The 17,533-nt window shown below is 30.0% G+C and overlaps 1 protein-coding gene across 1 annotated transcript in view; it reads right to left on the reverse strand.

The window, feature by feature from the left end:
• Positions 1–17,533, reverse strand: part of LOC145240384 (uncharacterized) — a 569,837-nt gene that overhangs the window by 73,507 nt on the left and 478,797 nt on the right. The window contains exon 98 of the mRNA XM_080103965.1: positions 11,646–11,663. Within this exon, the coding sequence (XP_079960091.1) occupies positions 11,646–11,663 (18 nt within the window). The remainder of the gene's footprint in view (positions 1–11,645; positions 11,664–17,533) is intronic.

Raw genomic sequence — 17,533 nt, forward strand, 5'->3', positions numbered from 1 at the left:
AGATAGGAAAGATAGCTAAAGCAACACCTTGTCATCATTTTCCGACCGTAGTCAAGATGATGGAGTTTACATGTTGATATCATATATCCCGGTCCCACATTATTGCTTCCAGGACCTGCCTCTCAACATTAGCATCCCTTGCAATGATATCTGGATATGTGAGCATTTTACTTCTGAAATGGTTCCGCAGAAGTATGAAAGGAATAATTTCATTTGTTGCTCTAGAACAATGGCCAGCAAACTGAAGTCTTACTTTGACAATAGATCAGGCAAACAGAAGTTTGCCATAGATTTGTTGTTTGGTTGGATGGATCTTCAATGTAATTTTGAGCTTTCATGAAAAAGGGGGTATATGCACCATTCAAGCATGTTTCCAACTTTTTGGAAAGTGTTCATGTTTCCTAACCATAGAGGAGGATGGGTTGTATTATCGATTAAAACATTTCCAATTTAATGTCTTTGCTGAGATGTGATGTTCATATTGTTGTCTACACCACAAAATTACACAGGTAGATCAATATATTTGGGAAGATATATTAAATATTCTAACAATAAACTGGACGAGACACATTAGATTAGGTGAATAATAAGTAAGGAATAAATTTACAAACATATTTTTGGGGTCTATATGGAGCATTCATTTGTATATTCCAATGAGATACACTATCAGAGTCTAGATATGAGATTGCAAACCTAAACACATCTTCATATATGAAGCCAAGATGTTTGCTAAATAAAACTGGCACAAATTATTATTTGTTTTTAGAATGTAAGACTTTTATTTATTAAAGAATTTTATCTTTTTGAAATAAAGTTATTAAAAAAAACAATTGCAAACAATTTTACAGTTACATTTTACATATAGATAATTATAATTTCTTTAAGAAAAAATTAACTGAAAATACACTCTATAAACACAGTGTTATATTTTATTTTTGCATTTAAAAAATTATTTATATTAGAATTAATCATTTCGAAATATAGTTTATTACATTTATTAGTAAATTAAGAAAATGATTTGAGATATTGTTGTCCATATAATAAATTTAAAAATAATTAAATTAATTTAATTCAATAAATGTTTCCATAAATAATATTTTCTGTTATGTCACTTCGTTTTTACTCAAATTGGAATGACAATAAAATTTTATTTTGAAAATTATTAATTTTTTGATTGTCTCCTCTTTTCCTTACCATTCAGAATATATATATATATATATATATATATATATATATATATATATATATATATATATATATATATAGTGTAAGGCAAAATGGAATAGGCGAATTAAATTAAGATCTATGAACGTTTTTACGCACCGAAACCGGTCAAGATCATGTTTGTTTTTCTTTGTCCTGTGTTTAATTTGTTTACTCCATTGATTCATTCACTACATTTTGTCTCAACAACATTTCATTGCATGACATATTGTAGTTTCTTCTATTTATATGTGTCTATGAATGTGAGGTTTCACAATAGTTCAAATTGAAGTAGTAATCAAGATAAGAACTGTCCAAGAATCATAAATAAATAAATGCATCATCTTATTTCCAAATTATTTTGCAGTTGATGAGCTAAACAGGAAAGAAAAACTTATGTAATGAAATAGATTGTTGTGCAATGGTCGATCATTTGAACCATTTCGCTTGAATCATTTCATTTGAACTATTCTATTTGAATCATTTCATTTAAACTATTTTATTTGAATCATTTCATTTAAACTATTTTATTTGAATCATTTCATTTAAACTATTTTATTTGAATCATTTCATTTAAACTAATTTATTTGAATCATTTCATTTAAACTAATTTGTTTGAATCATATCATTTTAACTATTTTTTAATCATTTCATTTAAACTATTTCGTTTGAATCATTTCGTTTGAACTATTTCGTTTGAATCATTTCATTTAAACTATTTCGTTTGAATCATTTCGTTTGAACTATTTCGTTTGAATCATTTCCTTTGAACTATTTCGTTTGAATCGTTTCATTTGAACCATTTCGTTTAAACAATTTCCTTTAAACAATTTCGTTGTTGCTTGCAAAGATTTTTTGTGTGTGCTTGTAAATAGATATTGTCAAGTACTTGGTGACAGAATTGCTGGAATCACATGCGGGGAGAAAAAGGGATTCTAATGGAGTTGGAGGAATAAGCGAACTGAGAACATTTGGCCATGCCAAGAATTACGCAAATTCCAGCAAGTGCAGAAAAAAATTTCTTCGAAAATTTGAAGTAGAGAACATGATGCCTTATTTATTATTTCATTATAGTTTCATGGAATATCGATCTTTTACATGTTTTCAGTTTATGTTTGTATTTTCGATAAAGCTTCTCTTTAATAAATACTGATTTTTTTTTTATTACAGTAACATTCTACAAATTGAAATTAAGTTCATGGTTCTCACGTACATTATCTTGAAAGGATATCCTAGTTAATTTTAAACATTCTTTTCTGATTAGACAAATGTACAACATATCTTACCTTTATTTTTGCATACAAACCGATATTATTTCTTATATATATATATATATATATATATATATATATATGGCATGTGTAAACATCTTTACTTACTTGGCACTGGCACTGAATAAGAGAATTAGAAAAAGAAACATCGATTAGAAAATGATAAGAAATATAAAAGTTTGTTTGAAAAGTAAAAAAAGTGAATATTTAATTAATTTCCAGGTGAGAAAAATGGTGCTGCTATCAATCTTGAAGTGAATCTGTTTTTTGAAAAAAAAAAATAAATAAATAAATTGAAAGCTATTAGTGCAATAATTAAAAGTTTAAGAACTGTGAAAGAATAATTTGGAAGAATTAATTGCGTTGTAATAAAGATTATTTCGTTTTTAATATACAAGACAAATGCAATATTTGACCTACCTTTTGAATAACAAACCTGACAGTAGTAAAGTCATAAACTCCATGTTGCAAACTGGTGGTTCCCGGAGCCGTCTTGTTCTTGTCAACTTCAATCAGTGCCGAAGTAATAAGTGATTGTTTTCTACCAACGAATGGCTGAACACATTGATGATGTAAAATGTGATATCAAATATTGGATGAATATTGTTGAGTTTACACAAAAAACTTTTCATTTCTATTTGTGTTTTAGTGGATTTAAAGAGAATCTGCCTTAAAATCTTTGCTTCATTCAAACAATTCTTTATTCTATTAGGACATTGATGATCGTGTCTGTTCATTACCGTGCACACTTTTTTATTTCTACATGGATGTTTTTAGGTGGTAGGAGGATAAGAGATATACTAGGATACAAATAATAAAGAGAGAGGGGGGGGGGAATAAAAGAAAAAGAGAGGATATAACGAATTGTTGGTTGGTTGTTTTACGGCATATCAACCTTTTTCAGGTTATTTAATGCCGAATCTAGTTATTTTGAGGAACGATTTTTAATGGAGTATATATATATATATATTTTTTAAATCAAATTCTATTTAACCCATAGTTGGGACCCTAACAGGTACTACCACTCCGGGTCAGAGTGGACCTGGGAGCAATGGCAATTAAAGGGTGGCTCCACACTCCCCAAGGCACACAAGGTGGGGCCTCACCATCGGATATAGTTTTAGGTCATATCCAGGACTATAACGAATTGTAAAGTGTCGTATTAAATAGAATCTTGTACATCTATATATCAATTAAACTTTGATGATTTTGCTTGCTTGTCACCGTGCACACGTTTCATATGTTCATCAATGTTTTAGATGTGATAAAGAATAACGAATGGGAAGAGATATGGTGCGGGGGGAGGAGGTAAAGCATAAATGATTAAAAGAGATAGGATAAAGTGCAAGGAGTAAAGAGAGAAGGGGGAAGTAGCGATTAAAAATACGATGAATGATTATTATTTTTTGCCAACTCCAATCATTGCCGAATAAGTGATAAAAACTCATGATATTGTTGTCTTATGATAGAAATCTAATTTATAAAATTCACTATATCTGTCTGTCTGTCGGTCTCCATATGTTCAAACTTTATCTCTCCTGAAACTAAAAGTAGCAGAGCGACGATAGAGGCCTCAAATGATTAGATTTTTTATGGGCCATTCTTTTGTGAGTCCTTAGCCGGTTAAAATAGTTGTTAAAGGGTCAAAAACAAGTAAAAATTGAAAAAAAACATCGTTATACATTTTGTACATTCATCTTAGTTTATTTTTAATTAGTTCACATACGTGTCACGTTGGTACAGTGGTAACGTCACCAGCTTTAAATGCTACAGTTTTGCTTTCGGTTTCGATTCTAGCTGATGGCACCCAAATACTTTTATTTTTACTTTTGAAATCTCGACTCTATGATAAAACTAGCGGGGAGGAGGGAGCGCCCGGCTTTGCCCGGTTGTAAAATACGCTTAAATATGATATTTTAATTCATCCAGATTTCGTATATATTATTCACTCTGCAAATTTTAGTTTCGGAAAGGGATAGAGTTTGAAAATATAGAGTCAGGCAGACATAGTGAGTTTTATAAATTAGATATACGAAATCTGGACAATTTAAAATATCATATTTAAGCGTATTTTACGACCCCCCCCCCCGCTTGTAACATCTATAACAAATACTGTTGACCCAATAAATAACTGCTACATAGAATATGGAATAGGCAATCTTGAAACACTGGGTGTGTCAAAGGATGGGGGAGTAAAAAATCTTTTAACCGTGCACAAGAAAGAAAAATGAATGCGCGTGTGTGTGTGTGTGTGTGTGTGTGTGTGTGTGTGTGTGTGTGTGTGTGTGTGTGTGTGTGTGTATGTGTGTGTGCGCGTGCGAGCTTAGTGGGAGAGAACCCCAGCAGAATATTCAATTATTAAGGAAAATCAAGCATAAGCGCTTAATATTCGTTTACACATGTATTACAGGAAATCAGCTTACGATTTGTACCGTCAGTTTCAAATCCAAAAGGACTTATAATTAATCTCTTCTACTGGACTCTCTAAAAGCAAACCAATAATAGGTCCCTTATGTTTGGATTTGAAACCGACAGTACTGATGTTGTTCTGATGTTCTGTGACACACACACACACGCACAAACATATGTGTGTGTGCGTATGTATAAGGTGTGTATCTGTGTGCATACAATAATTTAATTTATAAAGTGCCCAGATCAGAATTTAGTCAAAGATGTTGTTTATTAACAAAAATGTGTTTAATGTGTTCAATGGTAATTAAATGCCCTGGTTAAATAGCAGATATTGAAGGCAGCAAAAGGGACTAATAAATGAACACAAACTATTTCTACTCCATATCAATGACCAAAAAAAAAAACACTCAACAATATAAATAACCAATAAATGATAGCTGAGCATGACTCATCTTTTTTGCATCAATCTGAACAGCTTCATGTGAAAGCCAACCTCAAAGCATGTAACCAATAGCTGCCATGTGATGCCATTGGTATGCTTGCAAGTCCATTCACGTAGTTTCAATACAGAAACAAGTTCTACAAGCATGCAAAAGAAAAAGATTAATATCATCAGTACAACTTTGTTCTGGCCAGCACATTGTACAAAATCTTAATAATGTTTCAAACTACAGAATCAGTGTACACTTATATTTATACGTACTCTTCAGTTAGAGTACTATTTTACAAAACATACCTAAAAAATCGATATATCGATTTGATTGTATATCAGTTACGAAAATATATATCAAATAAATCTTTAGAGTTTGTGTGTGACGGACTAACCTTCTTCTGTCTGGAGAGAAAACGGATACCTTCTAAAAAATGTGGAATTTATAATGTATCAAGGGTTACACAAACAGGAACTACACTTCTCTCGACTGTTATTGTTGGAGTCCAATATATCTGGAAACGATGTTTGGACAAGGGAAGCATAGTTATGTTTTCTAAGCTAGTTGCTCTACCAAGAATTGAGAGTCTTGTTGCACCTTCTAATACAACTGTAGCTTATGGGAGGGAATGTATTGATACCTTGTCCACGCGTATTAGAAAAAGTGACTTTACAGACACTTTACTTTTTAAACTTACGACACATAGGATTTCCTGATGGTTTGGCTATGTTCAACGTTGGATCTGAGAAGCTAGGACTTTAACAACTAGGCCATTATTAGCATTAGTTTAAAAGGGTATAAATTAAGTTACTTAAATAGTAAAAATTATGCATTTTTTCACCAGGTGCTTTTAAGAACAATACATTTTTAATTAGTTTATTAGTTTAAATATCTAGATTATTTTTAATCATATTAAAATAATTATTTCCGAAAAAAAAAACATATAAATTTATATTTTCTGGCCACAAGCCGAGAGGACAGCCGAAACATAGGTGATCGGGTGCTCTAGATCCAGATCTCAAAAGATTTGACATTGCGCTAATAAATCCTTTGATGACCAAGGTTGGACTTCACGCTGACCAAATTTTAGACAATCGAATATGGTATAGAGAGGTAATCAGCTGTACATGACAATCGATATAAAAGGATGAAACTTGTATATTCTAAAGATGTGAAAATATTGTCATTATTGATGGAATTGGTTTCAGCATCAGCTTTTTGATAACGCAGATTCATTCATATCGGTCATCACACATGGTGGATATTTAAGATAACAACCTGCACAAAAACTGATTAATGCAAGTTGTTGCTGCTTGACCAAAACTAGTGTCTCCAATTGTAGAAGGAGAACATCAATCGTGTTTTTTTTTCTTTACTTTTGCGGCAGTTATCAACATTTATTGATTCTTGGATGGTTTATAAGATAAAAGCTAAAGGATTGCATATCTATCAGCTGCTATTTAAGGTTTTGTTCAAAACAGCACGCAGTATTCTAAATATCCATTAAATATTTTGTTCAAGAGTTTCATTAGATTTAAAGGATCTGTATTACAATCCACAGAGGTACGAAAAGTTGTCAAAAACAAACATATGCCAAATAAATGTTACCAAAGGCAAGATAAGTTACTTTTCTACCTAACTGGATAAGTTTTTAGTGTTTAATTTAATGTAATTTCGGTTCGAAAAACAAGTAATATTAAGCGCTACCGAAGAACAAGAAAAATGGCCGCAGTATCTTTGAATTCTTGATAAAGACATCAAAATAAGAAATAAAACGAAATAGTAGTAGAAGCCCACCCAATAAATGTAACTATAACATTTATGTAGTGGGTTTCTGCCACCATTTTGTTTTATTTCTTTTTTTAAGTGATTATCGAGACTTCAAAGATGTAAAGAAACATTATGGCCATTTTTTCTTGTTCTCCGGTAGCGTTCAACATTACTTGTTTTTCGAACCGAATAAATATTTTACATAAATAAAAACAATAAAAACTTATGCAGTTAGGTAGAAAAGTAATTTATCTTGCTTTTGATAACATTTATTTTTTCATATATTTGTTTCTGGACAATTTTTATTACCTCTGTGGATCGTCATACAAATCTGATTTAAAGTGCTACAAACATAATGACATGACTACAACGTGTTTCGTTTGAGCAAATAATAAAATTATTCCTGGTCGAAAAAAGATGTTGCGCCAGAGACAAACTTTGCAAACATTGGTGAATACTGATTCTCATTTTTATACTCTATTGAATAAAAGTTTTTTTTATTCAAAGAATCTGGCAGTGCTTTTAGTTTTCCTCGAATGTTTTCCGCAAAACTTTCATTAGGTTCCAATGCTAGAAGTATTAATATTGTAAGATAATAGTCGGGTAGAAGCAGTTAACTATCTGTTCTGTACATCTATCTGTTTATCTGTTCAATATATCTATTTATGTATATAATTATCTGTCTATCTAGCGATGAGTGGACAGCAGAGATTCGAAATCATGTTTTAACAGGTTGTCAAACTCTGTGACCGGTCAGTTTGCACCAGACGTATCCAAAACAGGGACCAAACTGATGTGTCACCTGTTCCAGTTTGCACAAGCATAGTTTGAGTTAGAATTGAGGCACCAAGAAAGACAAATGGGCTAAAACGCCCCCCCCCCGAGACAGGGCTGGTTTTAGAATATAGACATGGAAGGCCTCCCTCACCCCCGGCCAAACCAAAGATCGTCGGTCACTCGGTCATTTCTGATGACGGGATGCCTGAGAGTGAATGAACCATATAATAAAACAACACATTCGTCTTATGTCCATATCTAAACGCGCTTCCTTTAAACAGGTTCCAGCTCCCCGGAAGCGACCTGCAGCAGAACAGGTATGACGTCATGTTACGTGTATTATATGTTCTGATATGCACATACAAAAACTAGATAGACATTTAGGCACGAGGACAACAGTCCGTTACACCACAAACACAATGTACATACATACATATATTTTTATGACCTGTTAATTAATCAAGAGAAAATATATATGATTGAGATAACAAAACGCATACACAATATACGTTAATTTAGTAACGGATATACACTATCATATTGACCCCCCCCCCGCAGCACAACAATAATATGCCTACAGTTTGAAAGAATACGCGTTTTATTTGATTAAATAATAAAACGGTATTATCACTTGTCTAATAAAATGATGTTGCAGTTTTGCCAAACACTGTTTTATACTGATTCTCACTTGTATACTGTATTGAATAAAAGTGCACTGTTTTCTATGCTAGTGCAATATGCAGTGTATGTACAACTAATTACAGGACTATGATCTGTAGAAGATTGGTGTATTCAGTTGTATACTTGTGAACAAAGTGAATGAATGTGGCAGTAAATTGGTGATGGTGAACAGTAAGTGCTCGAATGTAAAATTGCGATTCCAACGATTTTGATTTCTCTGTTGATTTTTACGAAACAAAAAGTACCCAAATGCTTGCATGTATTTAATGTTGGAAATGAAAGTGTTGCTGCGAAATGTGATTAAAAAAAACCGAACATTTTATAAATCATATTTATGTGATAATATACATTAAAAAATTTCTTTTATGTAGTTCAAATCCCTAAATAAATTAAGTTCAATAACCAAACCTAATAATACACAACTCTACGCCCTGTTATGTTTATAGATATAAATAAGAAACAAACCACTCAAAAGCGGAACAGATCAATCAGGAATTTGACATTTTACAAAATATAATAAAGTATTTGTTCATTAGAATATTAACAGTATACGCATTTGATTTACTTATCGTGTATATATATATATATATATATATATATATATATATATATATATATATATATAGTATGTATATGTTATATATATAGTATATGTTATATATATACTATGTATATGTTATTTATATATATATTATATATAGTATGTAGATGTTATATGTATATACTATGTATATGTTATTTTATATATATATATGTATATATTATATATACTATGTATATGTTATTTATATATATATATATATTATAGATATATAGAGTATGTATACGTTATATATATACATATATATAGTCTGTACATGTAATATATATATATATGTTATGTACATGTTATATATATAGTATGTACATGTTATATATATAGTATGCGCGTGTTATATATATATATATATATATATATATATATATATAGTATCTACATATTGTATATATAGTATCTATATATTATATATATATATTATCTACATACTATATATATATATATTATCTACATATATATATATATTATCTACATATTATATATATAGTATCTACATATTATATATATAGTATCTACATATTATATATACATATATATAGTATCTACATATCATATATATACATTATATAGTATCTACATATTATATATACACATATATATATAGTATCTACATATTATATATATACACATATATATAGTATGTACATATTATATATGCACATATATATATATAGTATCTACATATTATATATATACACACATATATATAGTATCTACATATTATATATATACACATATATATATAGTATCTACATATTACATATATATACATATATATATATATAGTATCTACATATTATATATATATACATATATATATATAGTATCTACATATTATATATATATATATATATAGTATCTACATATTATATATATACATATATATAGTATCTACATATTATATATATATACATATATATAATATCTACATATTATATATATATATACATATATAGTATCTACATATTACATATATATATATATATAGTATCTACATATTTATATATATATATATACATATATATATAGTATCTACATATTTTATATATATATATATAGTATCTACATATTTTATATATATATATATATATACATATATATATAGTATCTACATATTTTATATATATAGACATATATATAGTATCTACGTATTTTATATATATACATATATATATATATATATATATATATATATATATATATATATAGTATAAGTTAGAAACATATAACATAGTAAGAGTTAAAAACATATTTATTCTTCGGAAAGGAAATCCAAGTAAAGGTGAAAGTCTTTATTCTGCGGCGTTTTGAAGAAATAATTTCCTTCTCGTCAGAGGAGAGGAATTAGCAAAATGCGTAAAGAAATTTTGCTTGTAAAGCATTTAATGAAATTAGGTATGAAATGGATCATACTAGCGTGAAAATGAAATATCGGACAATGAAACAGATGCATGGGTAAAAATGAAAATGAGAATGTTTCCATGGGTGGTGAGTACAAAATTAACTGAATCCAGGAAGTTAGTGAAGGTATATATATATATATATATATATATATATATATATATATATATATATATATATATATATATATATGCTAAACATAAAGAATCCATATATACTTCTTTGATTCCTTTATATATTTTTTTAATTGTAGTCAATGTTTTTATAAAGAGACTGGAGATATGATTTACAATTGCTTGAAGAAATTGTTATTTCAAACTTAAGCTTAAGCGACTAAGGAAAATGCTTTTTTAAGTTTTACACATTGATTAAAATGATATTTTTACCGTAAGCCTGAAAAGCTTAAAGGAAATGCTTAAGCTTAAAAAGCTTAAATTTTAGCTTAAACTTCAATAAAATGCTATTTCAAACTTAATCATGAAATGCAAAAATAATTCTATTTCGAAATTAAACTTAAATTTTTTTTTAATGTAAGCTTGACAAATCGAAGAGAAGACTATTTTAAACTAAAGATTGGCACGAAATAATGTTCTTTCAAACTTAAGCATAACAAACAAATCCAAATGTTATTTTAATCTTTTGTGCGTTTGTTTTAAATAGTTTCAAATGTCATAAATCAATTCTACTCAAAGTATAGATTCACGATTGACACTTTAATGTTTATAAAGCTTGACGGTGTAAAATTTTTAAATAGGAATATTTATTGAGACATAACTGATAAAAAAACCGATGAAATCAAATAGTATTATATCATGTTGTCTGTTCATTAAATCATTAGGTGAAAGTACAGAACACGTAAAGGAAGTCCCTCTCCGTGTTAAACAGAGCCTTTTCTGAATAATAACATTATTATTAATTAAATAATATCATTAATATTTAGAAAATAAATAATAACATTATTATTTAGAAAAAAAAAATTCTCAACATAGAAGAAGCGCAATGTTTTCCTTTGCGGTGATCACAGGTGAATTTGTGAAAGTTTAATTGTGTTTTCAGCTTACTTCATATGCAATTAGTCGTGCAGGTGACAGTGATGCCAACAAGTGGCATAGGGTGAGGCTTTTCAGCCACAGGCACAAGGCCAAGAAAAAAGAACCACTCTTTCATACGATGGGACTATTTATTAAACATCCATCTATATACATCACTCGAAACCAGCAGTTTCAGTGCTGACACACGGCCTGCAAAAAGTCTTGATAATTTACAGTTGTAAATATCAGTAGTCAGTATAGTCCACGTCGCAAATACGCTATAAGTTATGTACAATTTTCGTGTATTGCTTAGCGACCTGAAAAAAAAAAACAAGGAAAAGACAATCATGTCACGATTGAGTTTGGTCAGAAGACATTAAAAGGAAAGCAAAAAAAAAAGTGCAGAGTGTGAAAATAAAAGGCTCCTCCTTTTTCTTCGCTATTTCGTTAGTAACAAGAAAAAGACTTGCAAAAATCAGTAGTTGGTGACCAAAAAAAACAACAAAAAAAATGAATCCATGGAAAAAAACGTCCATAGAGAAAAAAAGTTGAAATTTGCATAAAAAAATATATTTTATAGAAGAAAAGTCAAATTTTACCCAGTTTACAAATGTACTTTATATGATTATTTAAAAATGTTTTATATTATCATTATGCCATTGTACACACAGATGTCACATAAAAATGCTATATGCTCACGCTAGCTGCCTATATCTGGTGCATGTTTTCCGGATATTAGCATTCGCTTCTTTACACTTTAGTAAACTTATATTTTTGTTCCATTCACTCTCCCACACAATTCACGTTTACAGGATGATACTTACTCTCTAATTATTTCCTCCTCACACATTCCCATCATACACCAGAGCAGATTATGCAGAGTAATATCTTTCCAATAAAGACCGGTATTTATTTTTCACCACCGTTGCTTGTTTTCCTATTCTCCCATGATCTCACTATCGCCACAAACAATGATCGGTTCCTTTCACTTCACCTCCTACCTTTGACTTCGATTTCATTGGTTATTTTCTTTAATTCTGATAATCCACTATTCTGTCACACTTTCACTATTGCTGTGAAGGAAAGCGCATTTGAATTTAACATGGCGACCTTCGGTTTCACTACAAAACGCACTACAGCTTGAGTAACAAACATCTTCCAACATAATTGTGTGCCGTTTAGTTCTTGCGTTTGGCTCACAACACCCAACATTACATAACCGTGCATGATTCATTATCGCATTTTCTTACTTCTTAATGTTTCTTGTTTAAAATAAATCATAGCTAAATACGTTTGAAGTAATTTAAAGCATACAATCTTTTACCAAAACAATACATATAACACATGTATGAAGAATATATCAACTGGGTGGAGTAATGGCCCTGGGAGTAGTGATAAATAAGAGGCGACCCTACACTCTTCAAAACTCTCATATTTGGAACTCACTACAGATGCACGTTAAATCCAAGGTGGCTTGAGTAAAGGGCGAAAAGTTGAGAGGATCAGTAAATAAGGTAAAGAGGTGAAGAAGATGAATTTCGAGCTAATGACGTGAGGTAAATACTAATACAGCGTTTAGGTCGTCCAAGGTGGTTTAGTGTCAACCCTAAAACAAATTCAATTTAACACATAGCTTGGGCCGTGAAAGGTACTACCACGTCGCGTCAAAGTTAAGCTGAGAATCATTGTAACTTAGAGGCAATTTCACACGTCACGCTCCCAAATAAGGGTCCTGTTGGAGGCCTATATTTTTTAGAAATAATCCATAGAACTTATTAGACCATGAAAAGTATTAGCATTTCGGGTCAGAATGAACCAGTGAGTAATTATAACTAAATGACTTCATGCTCTCTCACACTTGAGATACACCGATGCGAAAAGTCTATTTTACCAAATCTAAATTAGAATTCCACATATACAGTTGTTTTATGATATATTTTGTAAAAAATTACATTTGTATTTCCATTATTTTACTTACAGTTAAAATTAGGATTATTGTGTTTGTGCAATAGTTTTGTTAAGAGATTTTAACCTGATCTTTCTTTTCTTTCTTTTTCTTTTTTGTTGGGTTTCATTTACTGTAAAAGAGAGTGAGATGATTTTACATGGAAAAATATGCAATCTGACTAAATAAAAAAAAAACTCGCAATGGTGAAAAACAATGAGCAAGTGATGAAATACATGCAAAATGATATTTGAGAAAGAAAAATCGATTTTAAAATCTAAGTGCCATGATAGGAATTATGTTGTTTTTTTTATAAAGAAAATTATAAATCTATTCCTATAGATGCAATGCATGAAATAATTAGAAATCATAGAAATTATATTTATATGTTTTTTTATCGTAAAACTAGATATCATTCAGTCTATGAGCTTATATTAGATAACGAGCGAATCTTGATATGTACATATGATATGTATAAAAAAATCAGCTCTGCGTTTTTGTGCGAGTGAGTCTATAGTCGTTTTTATCGATCAGTTCTTCTCTACTTTTAACGACATCAACAACACTCGTCAGAAATATGCTCTGTTTAACAAACAAAAATAAAAAAATAAATAAAAACTGCCGTTAATTTGATACTTAGAGCGGGTGGTTGTGTAGGAGAGGGAGATGGAGATGACGGCTTGATAGCAACGATGAAAAACGCGTACACACGAGTGTTCCAGTGGGCGACTTCTCTCTGCTTAAACTCAAAAGTATTTGTTCATTTATTATAAATTAATCTTATAGTTCCGCATTTGACGTCTTTCTACGTCACCAGTCAAAACCTGGGATGCAATTACATCAGAAATCGTTCTTTCCCCAACGTTGCCCGACCATTAGTTATCATTTATATAATGCATCTATATGACTGAATGTTTATTTATTCCATGTTCATATGTAAGTAAACACCATTCACACCCCTTTAACAAGTGAGATTGTCAGACTGATAACTAATTTGATGTCGCTATGGCAGAACATTCCAACTTTAACCATTTTAAAATCAATTGTTCCACAATCAAAACATATCTCATCAGCTAAACCAGTACAACTTTAAATATGCATCCGATCGTCGCCAGGAGCAATAGTTGTTGTTGTTGTTATTTTCTTGGTGTATTTATAGTTCTTTTTTTATTGGTTATAAAGATGGGTGGAGTATGGGTACGGGCGAATTATTTTTATTTTTAATTTTTTTATTTTATATTTTATCTATTTATTTAGTGTTAGCTATTGAATACAGTTAGTATATTTGTTCCAATATTAAAGAAAAATGAACTCAGTCGTGTTCAATCAGGCGTGCTTGAATATATATATATATATATATATATATATATATATATATATATATATATATATATTATATATATAATATATATTATATATAATATATACATTATATATTTTATATATATATTATATATAATATATATATGATATATATTATATATAATATATATATCATATATAATATATACATTATATATAATATATACATTATATATAATATATTTTATATATATATATTATATAATATATATAATATATATTATATATAATATATATTGTGTATTATATAATATATATATATTATATATAATACATATATTATATATAATACATATATTATATATAATACATATATTATATATAATACATATTATATATAATACATATTATATATAATACATATTATATATAATATATATATAGTTTCAGTTTTAAAAAATATCGTTACCTAGAAACATATCTGAAAAAATTATGAATTCACAAAGAAAAACTTTTTTTTTAATTTTCTTATTTATTTACTAATGATGTCAGACTATTTCAGACACTGCAACCAAGAAATCTTTTTTAAATTTTAACTGTCCATTTTAAGTACAATTGTTTGAATATCTCTTAGATGTAACTTCATCGAGTATATTCACCAGGTTAAATTCATTATTTAAACCTCCATCATTACTTTAACAGTGGATCCCCCCTTGTCTCATATAACTGTGACAGATTTAATGGGTGGTGGATTACTTATTTCCAACTGTTCTTTCTGGTATATGTTTGCAGGACTTGCTGCTATACTGGATTTTCAACTTTATACAGATGATCCACACACTCAATTCTATCTCATTGTATATTAGCTGTACCCCGGCAGAGCTTTACAACTGGATGTCATGTGTCTCACACTCTCTACTTCTGTGTGCATTAATATATATATATATATATATATATATATATATATATATATATATATATAACATTTTAGTCGTTAGTTGCAAAATTATTTTGCCAGTAAATCAATTAATTTCCTTCAATCGCTGAATCAATTTGCTTTCACAAATTCATAATAGTCTTAATGATATTTCGGGGACCATCAGTTATTTATGATTAAACACTGTTTCGGGGATCCAAAACAAAACATTATATTAAATTATGGCTCCCCAGCAGTGTTGATCAGACACCACTTCCCTTAAATACAAGAACAAAAATGTTCCGGATATTAGATCTAGTTTTTTTTGTTCCAGATTACTTAGGCTAACCTATTCATTTTATCAAAAATGTTTTCCTTACTGCTGTATATATAGGGTTCGGATGAATCCTATCTTTCAGATGAACTAAGTTTAGAGCTTACTGTCTGAGGTACCCTAGCCAGGGAAAGCTTACTAGGGCTGCAATTTTCCGAAGGCCAGTGTGTAGGGGCGTTGACTTGACTATCCTCACTTTCTCGTCAGATCTTCCTATGGTGGGAAGGAAGTAGATAACAGCAAATAAAAAGCCGTCAAGTTCAGAAGAAAGATCTGAGGCTCATGATTGGCAAGGACTCCTTTCACAACTAGCATCAAAGACCTGGTCCGCATCATGCAAATGTAGGTCCTTCCTTAGAATAAATCAAAGACCATTCAAAAAAAGAAATGGATTCCAAAGAAAATTAGATTAGTAATGGAGTGCTATTACAAAAGCTATTCAAGCCAAAGATGATTTTTTTTTACATAGGCATCACCACTTATCAAGCCCAAGAGGCCACTCGAGGATAAGGGTTAAAGAGTGTACAGTAGAAATTGGACAATATAGTAAGAGTTAGTAATGGAGATTCGGTAAATCTGTTAACTTATATGGAACGGCTCATCAAAAACTTGTTTACGTTACACTTGAACATAACCATATTGTAGTCAGCCGGAAAGCAGGAAAACCGAAGACAATTCCATAGATGTGCAGTTCTAAGAAAGAAGCTTTGCTCATGGAAACTACGTTTAGATTTAGGCACAGATAAAGAGTGGGGGAAATTAGTGATAGTGTTTTCTGCTAGACGGATGCTTCTTGTGAAAGTTTGGCGAGGGGGGATTATAGAATGGAGCTCATCCGAGCACTTTCCATGAAAATAACGATAAAGCAGAGACAAACTCGCAACATCTCTTCTGTGAGAAAGAGGTTGCAGGGAAGAGAAAAGGACATCCCCCACACGGCTATGAAGTCTATTTTGAACTCTATCAAGGCATCTTTACATATATAGAATATAATTCAAAAGTCAAGTCATTCATTTTCTAAACATTTTGTATAAAAGAAAGGCAGATTTCCATCTGTTTGCGCGTGTCTTGCTAAAACTCAGAAACTATAAAAAAAATTTACAAATCATACCTAGCTTAATTCAGGATGACCCAGATCTGGTAATAGTAAAAGATACTGTTGTAACAGTCATAAATAAAGACTTATTTTCTCTCATGTATCACTGTGTCCTTGCTAAGCAATTTACCCACACATTGACTAACCATTCTGTACTCCGATTGGTTGAAAGATCGAGTCAACTTGGAATTTAATTTATTCATGCTTGTAATTAGTGGAAAGAAACTGTTCATCAAAGATTCTGTTAGATCGAAAGTGGATACTTAAAAGCAATATTGGTTGCTGCTGCTTCCTCTATCCTCAGTTACATTATTTGTTTAACACTATTCACGATTGCCTTTCTCTTTCTCTCTCTCCCTTTCTTT

The sequence above is a fragment of the Euprymna scolopes genome, chromosome 19 (assembly GCF_053919585.1).
Source record: "Euprymna scolopes isolate OS-2025 chromosome 19, ASM5391958v1, whole genome shotgun sequence".
Taxonomy (NCBI): domain Eukaryota; kingdom Metazoa; phylum Mollusca; class Cephalopoda; order Sepiida; family Sepiolidae; genus Euprymna; species Euprymna scolopes.